The 17,561-nt window shown below is 43.9% G+C and overlaps 1 protein-coding gene across 1 annotated transcript in view; it reads left to right on the forward strand.

The window, feature by feature from the left end:
* The window catches only part of LOC148542014 (hexokinase HKDC1-like), a 47,348-nt gene extending 30,479 nt beyond the window's left edge, over positions 1-16,869 (forward strand). Inside the window, exons 15-18 of the mRNA XM_088473882.1 lie at positions 1,832-2,015; positions 9,480-9,635; positions 11,598-11,831; positions 16,280-16,869. Coding sequence (XP_088330008.1) covers positions 1,832-2,015; positions 9,480-9,635; positions 11,598-11,831; positions 16,280-16,439 — 734 coding nt within the window. The 3' untranslated portion in view covers positions 16,440-16,869. The remainder of the gene's footprint in view (positions 1-1,831; positions 2,016-9,479; positions 9,636-11,597; positions 11,832-16,279) is intronic.
* Positions 16,870-17,561: the final 692 nt, after the last annotated feature.

Raw genomic sequence — 17,561 nt, forward strand, 5'->3', positions numbered from 1 at the left:
TTTTTATTCAGAATTGAGCAAATAAAAATAATACAGAAATCGTACAATAACCAATATAATGTACGTGAGAAATACAATAGTTGGCAAATAAACAGGATCATAAAATATATAATGAAGAAAATAAAGTACCTGGCAGTTCAAACAAAAACCAGCAATGCATGCATTTGAAATATTAAACGGGTTAAGTACATTCATTTTTCTTTGTTTTGTTTTGTAACTGAGGGCCTGATTCAGTAGCAATTGCAGCTGCGAATTTGCAGGGAACGCAGCTGCAAAAATATGCTAACGCTTGCCAAAGCTCAGCCGGCATAGAGACGCCCACTGCTGCTTTCTCATATCCGTCCAATGTTGCTATTCTGTGTAAACATCGGTACCATCGACACACATCGGCCAGTCACGCAGTATTTGCACCAGGTCTGACCAGCTGCAGACACTGCAAGTCTCCTCGTACTCAGAGAGCTCTGATGCTGCTTATGCAATTTCAGTGGCTAATTTATGCACGACCAGGAAACTGCGTTCAAACGGACAGACATGCCTGCGTTCTTCTGACCACTCACCCGTCACCACCCCCAAACGCTGACAGCCTGTCACTCACTTTGCGATTGTTCCTCTGCACATCCATACAGTGCGCACACTTATACGCTAGCGCGATAATGAACAATCTGTCGATGTGGGTCCGTAATCGGATTTGCGCATGCTACTGAATCAGGCCCCGATACAGCAATTTCATGGAATGAGCCAGATATATAACAGTGAAGACTGAGTGGGAGACTAAGATTTTATAACTTTATACCTTTCCATGGTCAGTGGCTGCTTTCCAATAGAATTATAACGGCCTATTTGTCAGAGGAGAGCCCAAAATCTGGCAAAAAATAAAAAATTTTTTACTGGATATAGGATTTATACCTATTAATCAAGACCCACACATGTGCATGCTACACTAGTTACCTTATATTGCCCAAGGACAGGTTAGGATGCTGATAGCAGAAGCAATAAAAAAATTTTTCTTTCTTATTACAAATATATTATTATGTTTTTTTTATTATTAGTTATTTCTATTTTTTATATGGAATCCATACTTGGAAGCCTAAAGGTGCCTACACACACTAGACGATATTTTGCACGATTTGCCCGATTCCGACGCATCGGTATGACAAATTGTGTAAAATATGCCCACTCACGATCACGATGCCGATGCACGTCCCCGCAGGTCGTACATCGCATCTTCAGATCTTGCCTACAGCAGGCAAGATCAGCCAGTCTCGTTAACAAGATTCAGGTCTTTTTGGTCAGATCGTTTGTCAGATTGTACAGTTTATGCAAGATATCGCTTGTCTGGGAGTGCAGGGGGGTTGCCGGGGGAGTTCAAGGGAATCCTTGACAACATCATATATTTTGCGAGTCGTCTAATGTCTAGGCACCTTTAGACTGGGCTGCCAGTGCAATGCATATCTGCTTACTGCTGCCAAACAGTATTGCTAGCGAGCTGTGCATTGTCCAGCTGCCCAGATATTTGTTTTTGTTAAATGGACCCAAATATCACAGTGATGGAAAATGATGTCATTTCGAGCGTATCTGATAAATAGGCTCTATACTTACTTATTTGGAACTTTCAGACACTGACTTGGGGTTTAAGGACACACAATTATAAAGTAACGTATTGCTTTTTGTTCTAAAAATGTTTATAACACTACTGTTGAGCACTTCATAAAGAGTCAGCTAATTGTATATCCAGCTATCCATATATTGAATATAAAATGACTAGATTCTGATATGTATTTACAGCATCATGTGTTTTACTAGATGATCTGAGGGAAGTGTCTCTCCCCAGGTACTGGAAGCAATGTATGTTACATGGAAGAAATGAAGAACATTGAGTTTATAGATGGAGATGAGGGGAAAATGTGTATTAACACAGAATGGGGAGGATTTGGAGATAATGGCTGTCTGTCTGACATTCAGACACTGTATGACATACAGGTGGATGAAAAGTCACTCAATCTTGGTAAACAAAGGTAAAACTCAATTATGACTTAAAATGAACTGTAGTGCTCTCATTTTAGATATTGGACTTCTCCTATGTAGGATTCCACGGGTGGGTGGCCATGAGTTGAAAGAATAAAGTTATGTTTGTTTGGAATATTTGTGGTAGAATGTATAATACAAAAAGTATAAAACTCACCAGAATAATGGGATCATCTCACCCATCTTGTTTAGCTTGAAATTGAAACATACCAATAAAATCAACCAAAACCCCCTCAAAATAGAACTTCATCCATGGAGTTGAGCATGTATCTTCCCAGTCTCTGCCAGCAAATCTGTATTGGGAGCCTGTGAAGATTCTTGTTCACTAATTTGTTACCATATTAGGAATGTGACAGATGTAATGGCTACTAACGCTCCTGTTCCTATGGGATCTTGAGTTCCAAGCCCACAAATATAGGCCATCTGGCTTATTGGACTAGCTATGCCCCTCTAGACATAGAAGACAGGTGTTCCAGCACCTACACCACTACCGCATACCTATATACATACCTACATATGTGTGTGTGTGTATGTATATGTATGTGTGTGTATATATGTATGTGTGTATATGTGTTATTTCCAGATTCTGTATGCTGCTTTTGCTGCACTGATGCTTGGGTGGAGGTCTTAAGAAAGGTCATGTCTGACCGAAATGTTGACGACATGTTTTCTGGATTTGCTGTGTAAGCACTAAAAACCATTTTTGCCTAGATGCTGCTCTGGTGAGCACCTTTTTCTATGATTGACAAATATATATATATATATATATATATATATATATGTGTATATATACATATATATATATACATATATATATATATATATATATATATATATATATATATATAATTCCTTATATATAGTCAATGTGTTATTTTTGCCATCCGTTTTATAAAAACTAATGCTGGGTACACACTATACAGATATATCTGCAGATGATGGTCGTCCATACACACTGAACGGCCGTCATCTGTGTCCGAGTCTCGCCTCCCTCCCCATGGCTGCCGCTGTGTGTATACGGGCGGTCCGCAGACAATTCTGTCCATCGGCTGTGCAGCACAGCCAATGCGATATGTCTGTGAGTGACGACGTTCACAGAAATATCGCGGGTACACACCATTTTAAGATTAGTGGAGGGATTATCTGTTAGGCGACGCCAATCGAAATTTTGCCTAGGACACCCACTTGGCTAAGGCCGACTTTGGTTTTATCTATGTGTACTACAACATTGCTTACATTTCTCTCTTAGGTCTGATCTACAGAATCTCAACAGTATGATTCATATATAACTCACAATAAATATATTTATACATAAAAGTAATAAGAAAAATAATAAAGCACACCCATTTCTCCAGTTTTTATTGAAATTTAGACAATTCAAGTCCAGTGAATTGAACAGAGGTAAATGTTAAACTGCTAGAGGTAAAAAGAGAAAAAAAAATAGGTTAGCAAACTCTGAAAAATAATGTCAATGTAAGAGTTATTAATGAATGACTTTTGCAGGGGACAAGTAATGGGTTAGGAACTTACAGCTGTTCTCCAACAATGGACGTAAATTAATCCTTGAAAGTTGATGCAAACAATTCCTATAGGTGGTACAACATCTGTACAAAAGCAGCATTTGCACACACTGTTATTACACTGTTTGAAATATTATTTCTACAATATTGTACCATAGGAAGTATATTGCTATCATAATGGTGAGGAAAAGGCAATTCGCAAAGGAAGATAGACAGACCATTATATCCCTTAAAAGTGTATGTCTTTCATTTTAAAGAAATTGCAAAGAAATCCAAGGTGTCAGTGAGTGCAGTTTCCTACTCCATCAATAGGCACTTGGGAAAAGGAAGAAACGCTGACAGGAAAAGGCCTCACAGACCCAAAGACACAACAGAATCATAAGACAAGTTTCTGAGAGTCAATAGCTTGTGTGATAGGCGGCTCACAGGACAACAGCTTGTGTGATAGGCGGCTCACAGGACAGCAGCTTGTGTGATAGGCGGCTCACAGGACAACAGCTTGTGTGATAGGAGGCTCACAGGACATCAGCTTGTGTGATAGGCAGCTCACAGGACAACAGCTTGTGTGATAGGCAGCTCACAGGACAACAGCTTGTGTGATAGGAGGCTCACAGGACATCAGCTTATGTGATAGGCGGCTCACAGGACAACAGCTTGTGTGATAGGAGGCTCACAGGACATCAGCTTGTGTGATAGGCAGCTCACAGGACAACAGCTTGTGTGATAGGCAGCTCACAGGACATCAGCTTGTGTGATAGGCGGCTCACAGGACAACAGCTTGTGTGATAGGAGGCTCACAGGACAACAGCTTGTGTGATAGGAGGCTCACAGGACAACAGCTTGTGTGATAGGCAGCTCACAGGACATCAGCTTGTGTGATAGGCGGCTCACAGGACAACAGCTTGTGTGATAGGAGGCTCACAGGACAACAGCTTGTGTGATAGGAGGCTCACATGACATCAGCTTGTGTGATAGGCGGCTCACAGGACATCAGCTTGTGTGATAGGTGGCTCACAGGACATCAGCTTGTGTGATAGGTGGCTCACAGGACAACAGCTTGTGTGATAGGAGGCTCACAGGACAACAGCTTGTGTGATAGGAGGCTCACATGACATCAGCTTGTGTGATAGGCGGCTCACAGGACATCAGCTTGTGTGATAGGTGGCTCACAGGACAACAGCTTGTGTGATAGGAGGCTCACATGACATCAGCTTGTGTGATAGGCGGCTCACATGACATCAGCTTGTGTGATAGGCGGCTCACAGGACAACAGCTTGTGTGATAGGAGGCTCACATGACATCAGCTTGTGTGATAGGCGGCTCACAGGACAACAGCTTGTGTGATAGGCGGCTCACAGGACAACAGCTTGTGTGATAGGAGGCTCACAGGACATCAGCTTGTGTGATAGGTGGCTCACAGGACATCAGCTTGTGTGATAGGCGGCTCACAGGACAACAGCTTGTGTGATAGGCGGCTCACAGGACAACAGCTTGTGTGATAGGCGGCTCACAGGACATCAGCTTGTGTGATAGGCGGCTCACAGGACAACAGCTTGTGTGATAGGCGGCTCACAGGACAACAGCTTGTGTGATAGGCGGCTCACAGGACATCAGCTTGTGTGTTAGGCGGCTCACAGGACAACAGCTTGTGTGATAGGCGGATCACAGGACATCAGCTTGTGTGATAGGCGGCTCACAGGACAACAGCTTGTGTGATAGGAGGCTCACAGGACAACAGCTTGTGTGATAGGCGGCTCACAGGACATCAGCTTGTGTGATAGGCGGCTCACAGGACATCAGCTTGTGTGATAGGGGGCTCACAGGACAACAGCTTGTGTGATAGGAGGCTCACAGGACAACAGCTTGTGTGATAGGCGGCTCACAGGACAACAGCTTGTGTGATAGGCGGCTTACAGGACAACAGCTTGTATGATAGGCAGCTCACAGGACAACAGCTTGTGTGATAGGGGGCTCACAGGACAGCAGCTTGTGTGATAGGCGGCTCACAGGACAGCAGCTTGTGTGATAGGAGGCTTACAGGACAACAGCTTGTGTGATAGGCGGCTCACAGGACAACAGCTTGTGTGATAGGTGGCTCACAGGACATCAGCTTGTGTGATAGGCGGCTCACAGGACAACAGCTTGTGTGATAGGCGGCTCACAGGACAACAGCTTGTGTGATAGGCGGCTCACAGGACATCAGCTTGTGTGTTAGGCGGCTCACAGGACAACAACTTGTGTGATAAGGCGGCTCACAGGACAACAGCTTGTGTGATAGGCGGATCACAGGACATCAGCTTGTGTGATAGGCGGCTCACAGGACAACAGCTTGTGTGATAGGAGGCTCACATGACATCAGCTTGTGTGATAGGCATCTCACAGGACAACAGCTTGTGTGATAGGCGGCTCACAGGACATCAGCTTGTGTGATAGGCGGCTCACAGGACATCAGCTTGTGTGATAGGCGGCTCACAGGACAACTGCTTGTGTGATAGGCGGCTCACAGGACATCAGCTTGTGTGATAGGCGGCTCACAGGACAACAGCTTGTGTGATAGGGGGCTCACAGGACAACAGCTTGTGTGATAGGAGGCTCACAGGACAACAGCTTGTGTGATAGGCGGCTCACAGGACAACAGCTTGTGTGATAGGCAGCTTACAGGACAACAGCTTGTATGATAGGCAGCTCACAGGACAACAGCTTGTGTGATAGGCGGCTCATAGGACAACAGCTTGTGTGATAGGGGGGCTCACAGGACAACAGCTTGTGTGATAGGCGGCTCACAGGACAGCAGCTTGTGTGATAGGAGGCTTACAGGACAACAGCTTGTGTGATAGGCGGCTCACAGGACATCAGCTTGTGTGATAGGCGGCTCAAAGGACAACAGCTTGTGTGATAGGCGGCTCACAGGACAACAGCTTGTGTGATAGGCGGCTCACAGGACAACAACTTGTGTGATAGGCGGCTCACATGACATCAGCTTGTGTGACAGGCGGCTCACAGGACAACAGCTTGTGTGATAGGGGGCTCACAGGACAACAGCTTCAAGAGAAGACTTTTTACAGGTCGAGTGCCAGTAAGAAAGCCATTACTAAGGTATAAAATAAGTAAAAGGTGCTTGTCAGGGCCATAAAGCAGAGCCAGTGGACTACTTTAGACTAGAAAAAGGTCTTATGGACAAATTAATAACAATTTAAAATTTGTTTCATCTTGGAGGGTTTTGTAAGACGTTGAGTAGACAAAAGGATAGTTCCTCAACTGTCAAGCATGGAGGAGGAAGTGTGATGGTCTGGTGCTCTATTGCTGGATCACAGGTAGACAGCTTGCACAGAGTAAAAAAAGAAATATTCACAGCGCCTCAAAGTCAATACCTATAATGAATGAATAGAGAAGATACCACAGCATATACCCGCCTGCCGCAAACTGCTACAAATATGTGCGAATTTGCAGGATGAATAGAGAAAAAGACAAAGATCAAACAGTCGTTGCTGGCAGTGATCTGCTGTGGTAATATGAGAAATGCCAGGAGTCAGAAATTCAATACTAATTATTATCAATACAAAATGGTCTAACTGTAAATAACCCACGGAAATGTCCTGGGACATATTTACTATATATTGTTTATCGCAGTGTATTATGCTTGACTTTTTTGTCTATGTATTGCAGATTTGCTTACAGTGTTTTTGCTTCTATAAATAAAAATATAAAAAAAATGTAGTAAAAAGAAACTAAACAATGTGTCCATGTACAGCAATCAATTGCAAACATATGATGCAAATGTAGCAAAAAGTGTTACAGCTGATATAAATATTTGCCGTAAAAAAATTTACACAACACAAGTCAAGATAAAGTGCTGGTAATATAACTTTAGCAGCTAAGGAGTATGAATTGATGGGGTAAAGGACAGCGGCAATATAAATACCTTAACTTGTTTAAAATATATGGTAATAACCTCAGCGTTTAAATGTCCATTGGGAACATGTGTCTGTTATTCCAGTAAAACATCCAGGCATAAATAATTCAATCAGGTGGTCCACATCTTAGGAGACACTAGTGTCCTGAAAGCAGTGAGTGCAATATGGGTCCAGTATAATATGTAGCTGGACACTGAGGGGTCGCATAAATGTGAACAGCCGGCTTGATAATTAGCAGTCCCTCTCCTGGATAGGCACTGATCCACTGGACACCACTGAGCAAGCAGCCTGAAATGTCCAGGACTCATTAGCACTCTGGAGAAGGTACTGATCGCTGCCTTACACAATGCTGTGCAAAAGATTAAAGTTCTTATCTCCGTATGTGCCAGGACCGCAGAAGGTGTAACAACACTCCTGTTGGAAAACCACTCTGCGCCTGACTAGATTTGTCACGTGTCACATGACTTTTTCAAAGCACAGCACTTTCTATTGACTTTTATTAGGTGCATTTTTTTACAGCAATTAGTTATTTCAGCTGTAATGTATAACTACATTGTAGTAAGTATTTATAGTGAGACCATTTTGTATTGGTAATAAATAATTGGTATTGAATTTCTGACTCCTGGCATTTCTCAACTGAGTGACTGGCACCCTGAACCAAAAGGGCTACCACAGCAGTGCCATGCAATGCCCTCTGGTTTATGCCTATTTAGTCAGAGGTTCATCTTACAGCAAGATAAGGCTATGTCAGAACTACCTACGCGGAAAATAATGGTAAGCTTCAACTTACAGAATAGCCATCACAATCTCCTGAGTTACACCCCTCCAAGCTGGTTTGGGGTAATCTGGACCGAATGGTGAAAGCAGCCTGCAAGTGCTACACATTGTGGGAACAGTGCTCGGTGGCTGTATCTGCTACAGGCGGCTACTTTCAGGAGTCACAACTTTAAATTTTTTATCTCCAATTGTTTATTTGTCCTATTCTTTATTTTCAGAGAACAGTGAGACATTGAACTGTGTATATGTAAAGAAAACTGGGAAAATGATGGTGTTTTGTTTTGAAATATTTGCCAGTGGTATATGTATGTATGTATATAATATGTATGTATATATGTGTAAAGGTATGTGCTTTAAAGCTTTTTGCACAATTCTACATGTACTTAGGCATAGCATGGTAAATACCTTATTGTTTTAAATATATGCCTACTATCACAATAATATTACATATATAGGTATGATTGTAAATTACTGTCATGTATTATTAATTAAATCTCTGATAGCATAGAGCAAAAGAGAATTATAATAAATACTACTTGCTATATATTGGTATTTGTACATATTGGAATGCATATGATTGCTTGGTGAGAGAAAGGAAGTACATCACCCAGCCTTCTACAAACAGTGGCCTGAATAGGCAATTCTTTTTATTCCAGCTTTCTAAAATAGACAGGACATTGGCGTCTGTAAATGTGTATGTACAACTCATTCTTATTTACTCTTTGTATGAACGACAAATACTGGAGATCGCTCCTTTAAAAAACAGGACTGCACCTATTTAAGTTCAGAAATCACAAAAGTACTTTATAAAAATAAATGAATGGAGCGTCCCCCTTACCCTGTTATGTATGTTCATTACCTAGGAGGTACATGGGCTCTACACGAAACACGCAGAGCTCAGCTGGCAGTGATTGGTTTTTGTGTAACCCCTGTACTGTGGGGTGCGTGGGACTCATACATTACAGGTTTAGGCTGCATGTAGAGGGTGAGTCTCACTCGCCATTAGCAGACAAAGGGGTCAATTAGATAAAATAAGGCCTTCAATGGGTTGAAGCAGAGAAAAGGTGCACAAATGAGAACTGGAAATAATTTGACTGCAGATGCTTGTGAAACATTTACTGTATGTTTTATTTGATATTATTAGATCATGCGATTTTGCTCAGCACTGTATATGGAGTTGTTCTGATCTTATTAAATGACTCCTCCTATTATCTAATTGGTTATATATTTATTTCTCACATAGCTATGAGAAGATGACCAGTGGCATGTACCTTGGAGAAATTGTAAGACAGATTCTGATTGACCTAACCAAATGTGGCCTCTTATTTCGTGGACAAATCTCTGAACGGCTGAGGACAAAAGGGATATTTGAAACCAAATTTTTGTCTCAGATTGAAAGGTTATTGTTATTTGTGTTCTGAGATTCTTGATTTGGATTGTATTTTAAATAATGATTTAAGCTTTTTAAAAATAAGGTGCTGTTTGTTAGGCTTACAGTGCAGCAGGGATGGGGAACCTCAGGCCCGGGGCCGTATAAGGCTCGCGGAATCACTTGGTCTCGCCCTCTGAGCTTTTTTTCTGGTAGCCTCATCTGGCTAGTAGGGTGCCTAGAACGACGCCCTGCAGCCAGAATCTATGCAGCAGTGCCGCCTGGAGTATCCTTAGGACGCTTCAGACTGTCACACCGCTGCCATTACAGATCCCCGGAGCATCCTCAGGATGCTCCGGGCATTACTGTAATCACCAACGAGTGTGGCCCCACCCCCGTGTGACGTCACATGGAGGGACGTGGCTTGCACCAGCCCGCGAATAATGTTATATATATTAATATGGCCCTCAACAGAAAAAAGGTTCCCCACCCCTGCAGTACAGGCACCATATACTTTATCCCTCAAATCAGGCACCTTATGTCCATATCGTTCTATTCTTCTTCCACCCATTTGTTTTCCAGTGATTTTAGGAACAGGACACTGAGAGTAGGCAAAAATGGTAAGGAGGGAGCGTAGGTTATATAGTAAATAAATGATACATAATACGTAGATCATTAGCAGTATGATGCATATTCGTAGGATACATACAAAAGAGGCCTGAAAATAAACACCCATTGCAAACCTAGGGACTTATTTACAGCTGGACACTTGCACTATGAACATATTCAAAATTAATATGGACGCATTAAGTGGTGCTTGTATGCATTTATAGATTCGCATTTAATTCAAGATTATTCCTACTAAAATATAGTAGTACGTAGTAGTAGTAGTATGTGTACATGCACATAACAATATTATAGAACTATGGTTTCACAGTGTTAGTAGTAAATAATAAAGTCGCATTATCCTATTTGTACACGATATAATGATGTAATAAAATTTTCATGTACACAAGAGAGAAGGTCTACACAATTAATAAAAGCAAAAGATAAATCCATTGTTTACCCCTTTAAATATTAAATAGGAATAATTTAACCTTCACTAGTAACAAGCAGATATGACAAATTAATAATGTGAATAGATAGACGCAAATTGATATACAGGTTCAGTCTCTCATATCCAAAATGCTTGGGACCAGAGGTATTTTGGATATCGGAATATTCCGTATTTTGGCATATGTGCATACCATAATGAAATATCTTGGCAATGGGACCCTAATCTAAACCCAGAATGTTTTTATGTTATATATACACCTTATACACACAGCCAGCAGGTCATTTTATACAAACTTTTCAATCATTTTGTGTCTCAAACAAAGTTTGTGTACATACATGAATTTTATTTACTTTTTATACACCTTATACACACAGCCTGAAGGTAATTTTAAGCAATATTTTTAATAATTTTGTGCCTTAAACACAGTTTGTGTACACTGAACCATCAAAAAGCAAAGGTTTCACTATCTCAATCATGCTAAAAAAATATTCTGTATTTCGGAATATTCTGTATTTTTGAATATTTGGATATGGGCGACTCAACCTGTAACCTGTAATACATCCACAATGCTAATTAATTAACTACTATTAGCCTGGAGGTCAGTCTGCGAAACAGCCAATCAGAAGCAGCTAAAGGGCTACTGATTGTCAGTATCATCATTATCGTACTGCAAGAGAGAGGCATCCTGAGCAGCAATCCTGTTAATACGTATATGGTGGACAAGTGCAGATGAACATCGCAGTGGTGTTTGGTGGCACCTCACGCTGAATTAAATTGGCCTTCACTATAGCTGCACTGCAGCATATATTTAATGTTGTGCCAAGGGAGATAGTATATAAGATGAGGATCTTAGATAATTGTATCTTATTACTGTGTCAGATTTTGTGTATATAGTTCTAAACTCTTACTATTTATTTTTATAATATCTTACATAGTGATCGTCTGGCTCTGCTCCAGGTCCGAAAGATCCTCCAACAGCTTGGTTTAGACAGTACATGTGATGATAGTATCATTGTGAAAGACGTTTGTGGCGCAGTATCGGCGAGAGCAGCAAAGTTATGTGGGGCCGGCTTGGCTGCTGTTGTAGATAAAATTAGAGAAAACCGTGGCCTGCACCATCTCAAGACTACTGTTGGTGTTGACGGGACTTTGTATAAGTTACACCCACAGTAAGTGATAAAGCAATATTAATGTAATCTAATACATACAATCAATTTTTATTATTTTTTGTTGAACATGGAGGTTTGTGGACATGTAACAATGTTCGTTAAGAGTTTTGAGGAATTTACATAATGTTTTGTGGCCTATGGCCCTCATTCAGAGCCGTACGCTCTGAGCAGAGCGCACGCTCTGCATGAGGGCCGGGCTCCTTTTTCATGGAGCGTCCTCCTGGACGCTCGTATAGCTGTGGGTCACCACCCACAGGCTATACGAGCGTGCAATTTGATGGCCGCGATGGTCTTGACCATCGCGACCATCGAAATTGCGAGCCGGAGCCTGCGGTTGAGGTTTTCAACCGCAAGCTCCGGAGTGATTTTGGCTCTATCAGAGCCAAAATCACTCCCACTGACATCACTAGTGATGTCAGTGGGCCGGCTTCTGACGGGAGGCGTTCCCGTGGGAACGCCCCCGTCAGGGAGGCACGCCCCCGGCACGCCCACCAAAGGGGGCGTGCTGTCAATCAACATTGACAGCACGCCCCCTTTGATCGGACACAACGAGCGAAGGAAAGTCCTTCGCTCGTCGTGTCTGGCGCATGCGCACGACGGAGCTCCCTCCGTCGTGCGCATGCTCAGTGCAGACCATCGACCCACTTGCGAGCGTACAGCCGCTCGCGAGTGGGTCTGAATCAGGCCCTATATTCTATAAGGATTTGACCTGTTCAGTAAGGTAACTTCGTTCATTACAGAGCATACGGTATTAATTATTTTTTTAAGACCAGTTATTCACATACTTTTGCATACTTAGCTGTCATTGGCAGTGTACAGTGACACATCAGGAAGTTATAAAGGGGTGAAGATAATGTTTTATATGGCTAACATATGATATGCATGCATAGTAATCTGCAAAATGGACATCAGTGATCCTCCCATGTAATAATATATTATTTGATTGTTATTGGGCATGCTTTAAAAATATGGACAGCAGATTATCATAATCATCATCCAGTGACAATGTATGGTGGAGGCATTCAACATACAGTCCTCCAGCTGCTGTGGAACTACACGTCCCAGCATGCTCTGCCACTGTTTTGCTATTAGGGCATGCTAAAATTGTAGGAGGGCTTGCTGGGATTTGTAATTCCACAGCAGCTGGAGGGATGCATATTGAATACCTTTGAAATATAAGGACTTTTGCAATTAACTTATTCAGCACAATTACCAGGCAAGCAGCCTCTGATTTCTTATGCTGGGTACACGGGATGTAGTTTATAGACAGGTGCAGTGGTGTAACTAGGTTATTTGGAGCCCAGGGCAAATTAGAAAAGGGAGCCCCCCCCCCCCCTAACATCCTGAGATGTGCGCGCGTCGCAGGGAAAATGGGCGTGGTCACTTAAAAATGGGGCGTGTCAACATGACACACCCCTTCATTTTCACGCTGAACATTCCTATCCATATGCACCTTAACCCCAGTAGTACCCCTTATACAGTACCCCCAGTATGCAGTTGTGGTCCCTCTTATGCAGGCCCATAGTAGTGCCCCTTATACAGTATCCCCAGTAGTGGTCCCCCTTATACAGCCCCCAATTAGTTCCCCTTACTCAGTACCCCCAGTAGTGGCCCCCCCAAATGCAGTGCCCCACGTAGTGTTCCCCCTTATGTAGTGCCCCCAGTAGCGGTATCCCCTTATACAGTGCCCTTTATATGGTGCCCCCAGTAGTAGTCCCCCCCCTATGCAGTGCCCTTTATATAGTGCCCCCAGCAGTAGTCCCCCCCATGCAGTTTTCCCAGTAGTGGTCCCCTTATGCAGGCACCCTGTAGTGATCCCCCCTATCCAGTGCCCCCTGTAGTGGCCCTTCCTATTATTGCCCCCAGTAGTGGTCCCCCGAGTGCAGTGCCTCTAGTAGTAGGCCCCTTTTATAATGCCCCCAGTGGTAGTTCCCCCCCAAGTAGTAGTCCCCAGTAGAGTAGCCCCCCCCCCAGTAGAGGTCCTCCCAATGATGCCCCCAGTAGTAGCCACCCCTCCCCCAGTAGAGGTCCCCCCAGTAGTAGCCACCCCCCTCCCCCGTTGTGCAGATAATTAAAAAAAAATATATATATATATACATAAAAATATACTTACCTGAATCTCTGCTCCTGCTCCTCGTCCTGGTCCTGCTCGCGACGCCGCTCCCACCCGGGCTGGCGCGCTCAGCATAATGGGACAGATGTCATGACGTCATGACGTCAGTCCCATTACCCACTGCAGGAGACGGACGGAAGTCTGGCTCTTGCAGTGGGTGCTGCAGCAGTCAATGAGAGTCTATCTGACTCTCATTGGCTGCTGTTTAACACACGCATCGCCGCCAGCACTGGCGGCGATGCATGTGTTATGCACAGCCTGAGCCCGCCTCCTAGCGCTATTGGGCAAGCGCTCAGGGGGAGGGAACGGGCTCAGGTGTGAAGCACAGGACCGGCGCTGGAAGCCTAGCGCCGGTCCTGTGTAAATGTGTAGCACTGACCGCACTCATTGCGGTCGGCGCTACACTGGCTAACTAGGGCGGGCGGGCCGGTACCATGGCCGGCGGCGCCCCCCCGCACCGCCGGTCCAACAGCGCCCAGGGCACGCACCTAGGCTCGCCCTGCCCTAGTTACGCCACTGGACAGGTGGACTAAGTGCCGCTGGTCTATATCCCGACAGCAGAAGCCTGACAAGGGCCTTAAGCTAGGCGTCGAAATACCGACACCGGAATGCCGAAGGACACCGGACCAATTGAGGTAAGTCCTGCTATCCTCAGCACTTAGCCCGCCGGGTTAGGTTTAGGTACCCCCCCCCCCGGAAAGGGTTAGGGTTAGGCTAGGGGAAGGGGGGGTTAGGGTTAGATGCCACTGGTGGGAGGTTAGGGTTAGCCCCCCCCTTCCCCCAGGAGGGTTAGATTTAGGGTGTTGGTGGAGGGTTCGGTTTAGGCACCCCTGGGGGGGACTTAGGGTCAGGCACCACCCGGGGAGGTTTAGGGTGAGACACCCCTAAGGGTTAGGGAGGGGAGAAGGGTTGGGTTAGGGTACTTACATGCTCCGTCGGGATTCTCCTCTGTCGGGCTACCGGCGTCTGCATTTCATTCCGACGGCTATTGAGTCGCCGGGATTTCATATTCAACCCGGGTACACACTAGATAATTTCTAGGACAATATGCCGGAATGGATCGACATATCGTCCGGATTGTCTAGTAGGCACTATGCGCACTCCCGGGCACCGACATCAGGGTTGCTCTATCGGCCGCGAATGCATGGTCGACGGACCAACCCAGTTGCCAATGCCAGGAAGATGCATGGTGCAGGTGAATGAATTATCATTCAGTCGTACCATCATGTGACGCATTGGCGGGTCGCCTAGTGTGTACCCAGCCTTAGGGTTCAAAACATCCAGAGATTTGTTAATTTGTCAATTTAGCCAAACTGCTTTGCAAAATGCGCAATATCATTCAGGACTGGGCACACTTACTAAATCCCCTAGAATATTTAAATGTTGACCTTACTCCAGTTGGCATACATTCAGTATCCTGGTACATGGGTTGCTGGCACTAAGAATACCGGCGCCGGAATCCAGACACCTGTTAGAATCACGGCGCCGTCATCCCGACTACTGGCTTCTCAAAGGTAAGTAGCAGGGTTAGGGATAGGGTTAGGCACTAAGGGGGAGGGTTAGGTTTAGGGTGCGGGGAGGTTAGGTTTAGGCACGGGGGGGGAAGTTAAAACAACTCAGGGGTCTATTTACTAAGAAGTGTTAGGAGACAAAGTGGACGGTGATAAGGTGCCAGCCAATCAGCTCCTAACTGCCATGACACAGGCTGTGTTTACAGGGGCGCCGAGAGGGGGAGGGAGCGGGTACAGATTACACAGGCCCGGGCTTCCTGGGTAATCTGTACCCGCTCCCAGCAGTCTCCTATGCCTGTGGGGGGGAGCGATCACACTGCCACCCCCGCCCCCCCCCTCCCCAGCGCAAACTTTTTTTTTTTTTTCGGGAAGTGGGCATGGCCACGCAGCCTGCGATTAGGCCACACCCCCTGTAACCCGGCCCCACCACGGCTCTTGGAGGGCCTGTATGTTTGAAAATTTACAGTTGGGAGCTGATTGGCTGGCACCTTTCACTTTGTCTGCTAACACTGTTTAGTAAATTGACCCCTCTATGTTGTCATTTATTGCTACTCTGGATCATCCAGGGTTCATTATAAACATTTTTCATACAATGAGACTGTTATCCATACAGATAAATGATGTCTATTTTAAAATGCATTGATGCTGCTTTCACCCTGAGGCTTACTGAAGTTTGGGCTGAGCAGACCACGGACCCACAAAAAGTGCCACGTGTATACAATAATGTTTTGCTTATGTGTTATGAGTTTGTAGTATTAAGCATTATTGATACATTTAGAATATCATGCACTGTGTGTTATATTAATATATTTTTGCCTTCTTAGTTTCTCTAGGATTTTGCAGGAAACGGTGAAGAAGCTGTCGCCGGATTGTGAGGTGACATTTATGCTGTCTGAGGACGGGAGTGGGAAGGGAGCCGCACTCATCACTGCAGTGGCCAAACGCTTTCACAGTCCAGAGGGAGAGGAAAAGAGTTCAAAATAATTTTACAAAATGTTATGATATACGCTGCGAATTTCTATACAGACAAACCAGCAAAGATCCAAAAATGACTGTAGGCCTCATGGCAAAGAGTTGAAAATAACAGAAAAAATAGTGAATACAAAGAATTGTTCTGTGACTCTCTGGCCCAGAGTATCGAGTCTGAAAATGTGTCCGTCATCTTGTAGTTCATAACAGATACATTTAGGCCTCTCTCCCTGTTTATGAACACTAGCTACCAATCAGATGTTTGTTGTAATGTTGTAATATCTGCTATTAACATAAATGGCAGCTATAATCTGGTTGCTATGCACCTTTTTCCTGTTCACCAGTATTTGCAGATCCCTTCACTATACTTAAGGAGTTTTCAGTAAAAGTATTTACACGGTTAAATGAAATCTCTCAAGTACTGCATGCATGTGCCAGCTTTTATTTGTGCCTTATGTATGAATTTTTGTTTTGGCCTTAAAACTTGTACCAATATATTGCTATGTTTTCATGTTAGCCATTAATTTTTAACAAGGCTTAATAAATGTTGTTTTAATAACTGTCAGATGTATGACTTTGCAGCTGTACTACGGTCTTCTTATGGGATTTATTGGCAATTATTTGTGCAGGGTCTTCTGTGTTTGATATTAAGTTGCTATATTTGGGCACATCATATGCACCAATTACCATCTATACGATGTGTCACATGGCTAGTGATGTAAGTAGCGACGTTATATCCATTTCGAATCTGACCAAAATTGCACAGATGTGGGTATTATATGGTTTTGTTGTTGAATCTCCTACAGAAGCATGTGGTAAGACTCGGTCTTTCACCCCTCAGAACTAAAACATTGTGTAGTATACTCATATTTCTATGAGCTAGAGCTGGTTGAACTGTCTTTTTCCTTTATAAATATTACAATTATGACTAAATGACTTCCGAATCATCAACTCCATTAAGTGTTCCAGATAAAGTGCAATACACCATCTTTTTATGAATTCAGACCTTACAAGGGTGAAAGAAAAGCCAGTGGCCAAGCGACAGGTTCAATGTACTCACACATGTAAGTGGCCACATTACATGAGATAATGCTGCGTTAATTTGGTTGGAAGATGATGCCACATGCAGGTCTTTAG

Source organism: Taudactylus pleione, unplaced genomic scaffold (genome assembly GCF_031769625.1).
Source record: "Taudactylus pleione unplaced genomic scaffold, aTauple2 ptg000016l, whole genome shotgun sequence".
Classification (NCBI taxonomy): Eukaryota; Metazoa; Chordata; class Amphibia; order Anura; family Myobatrachidae; genus Taudactylus; species Taudactylus pleione.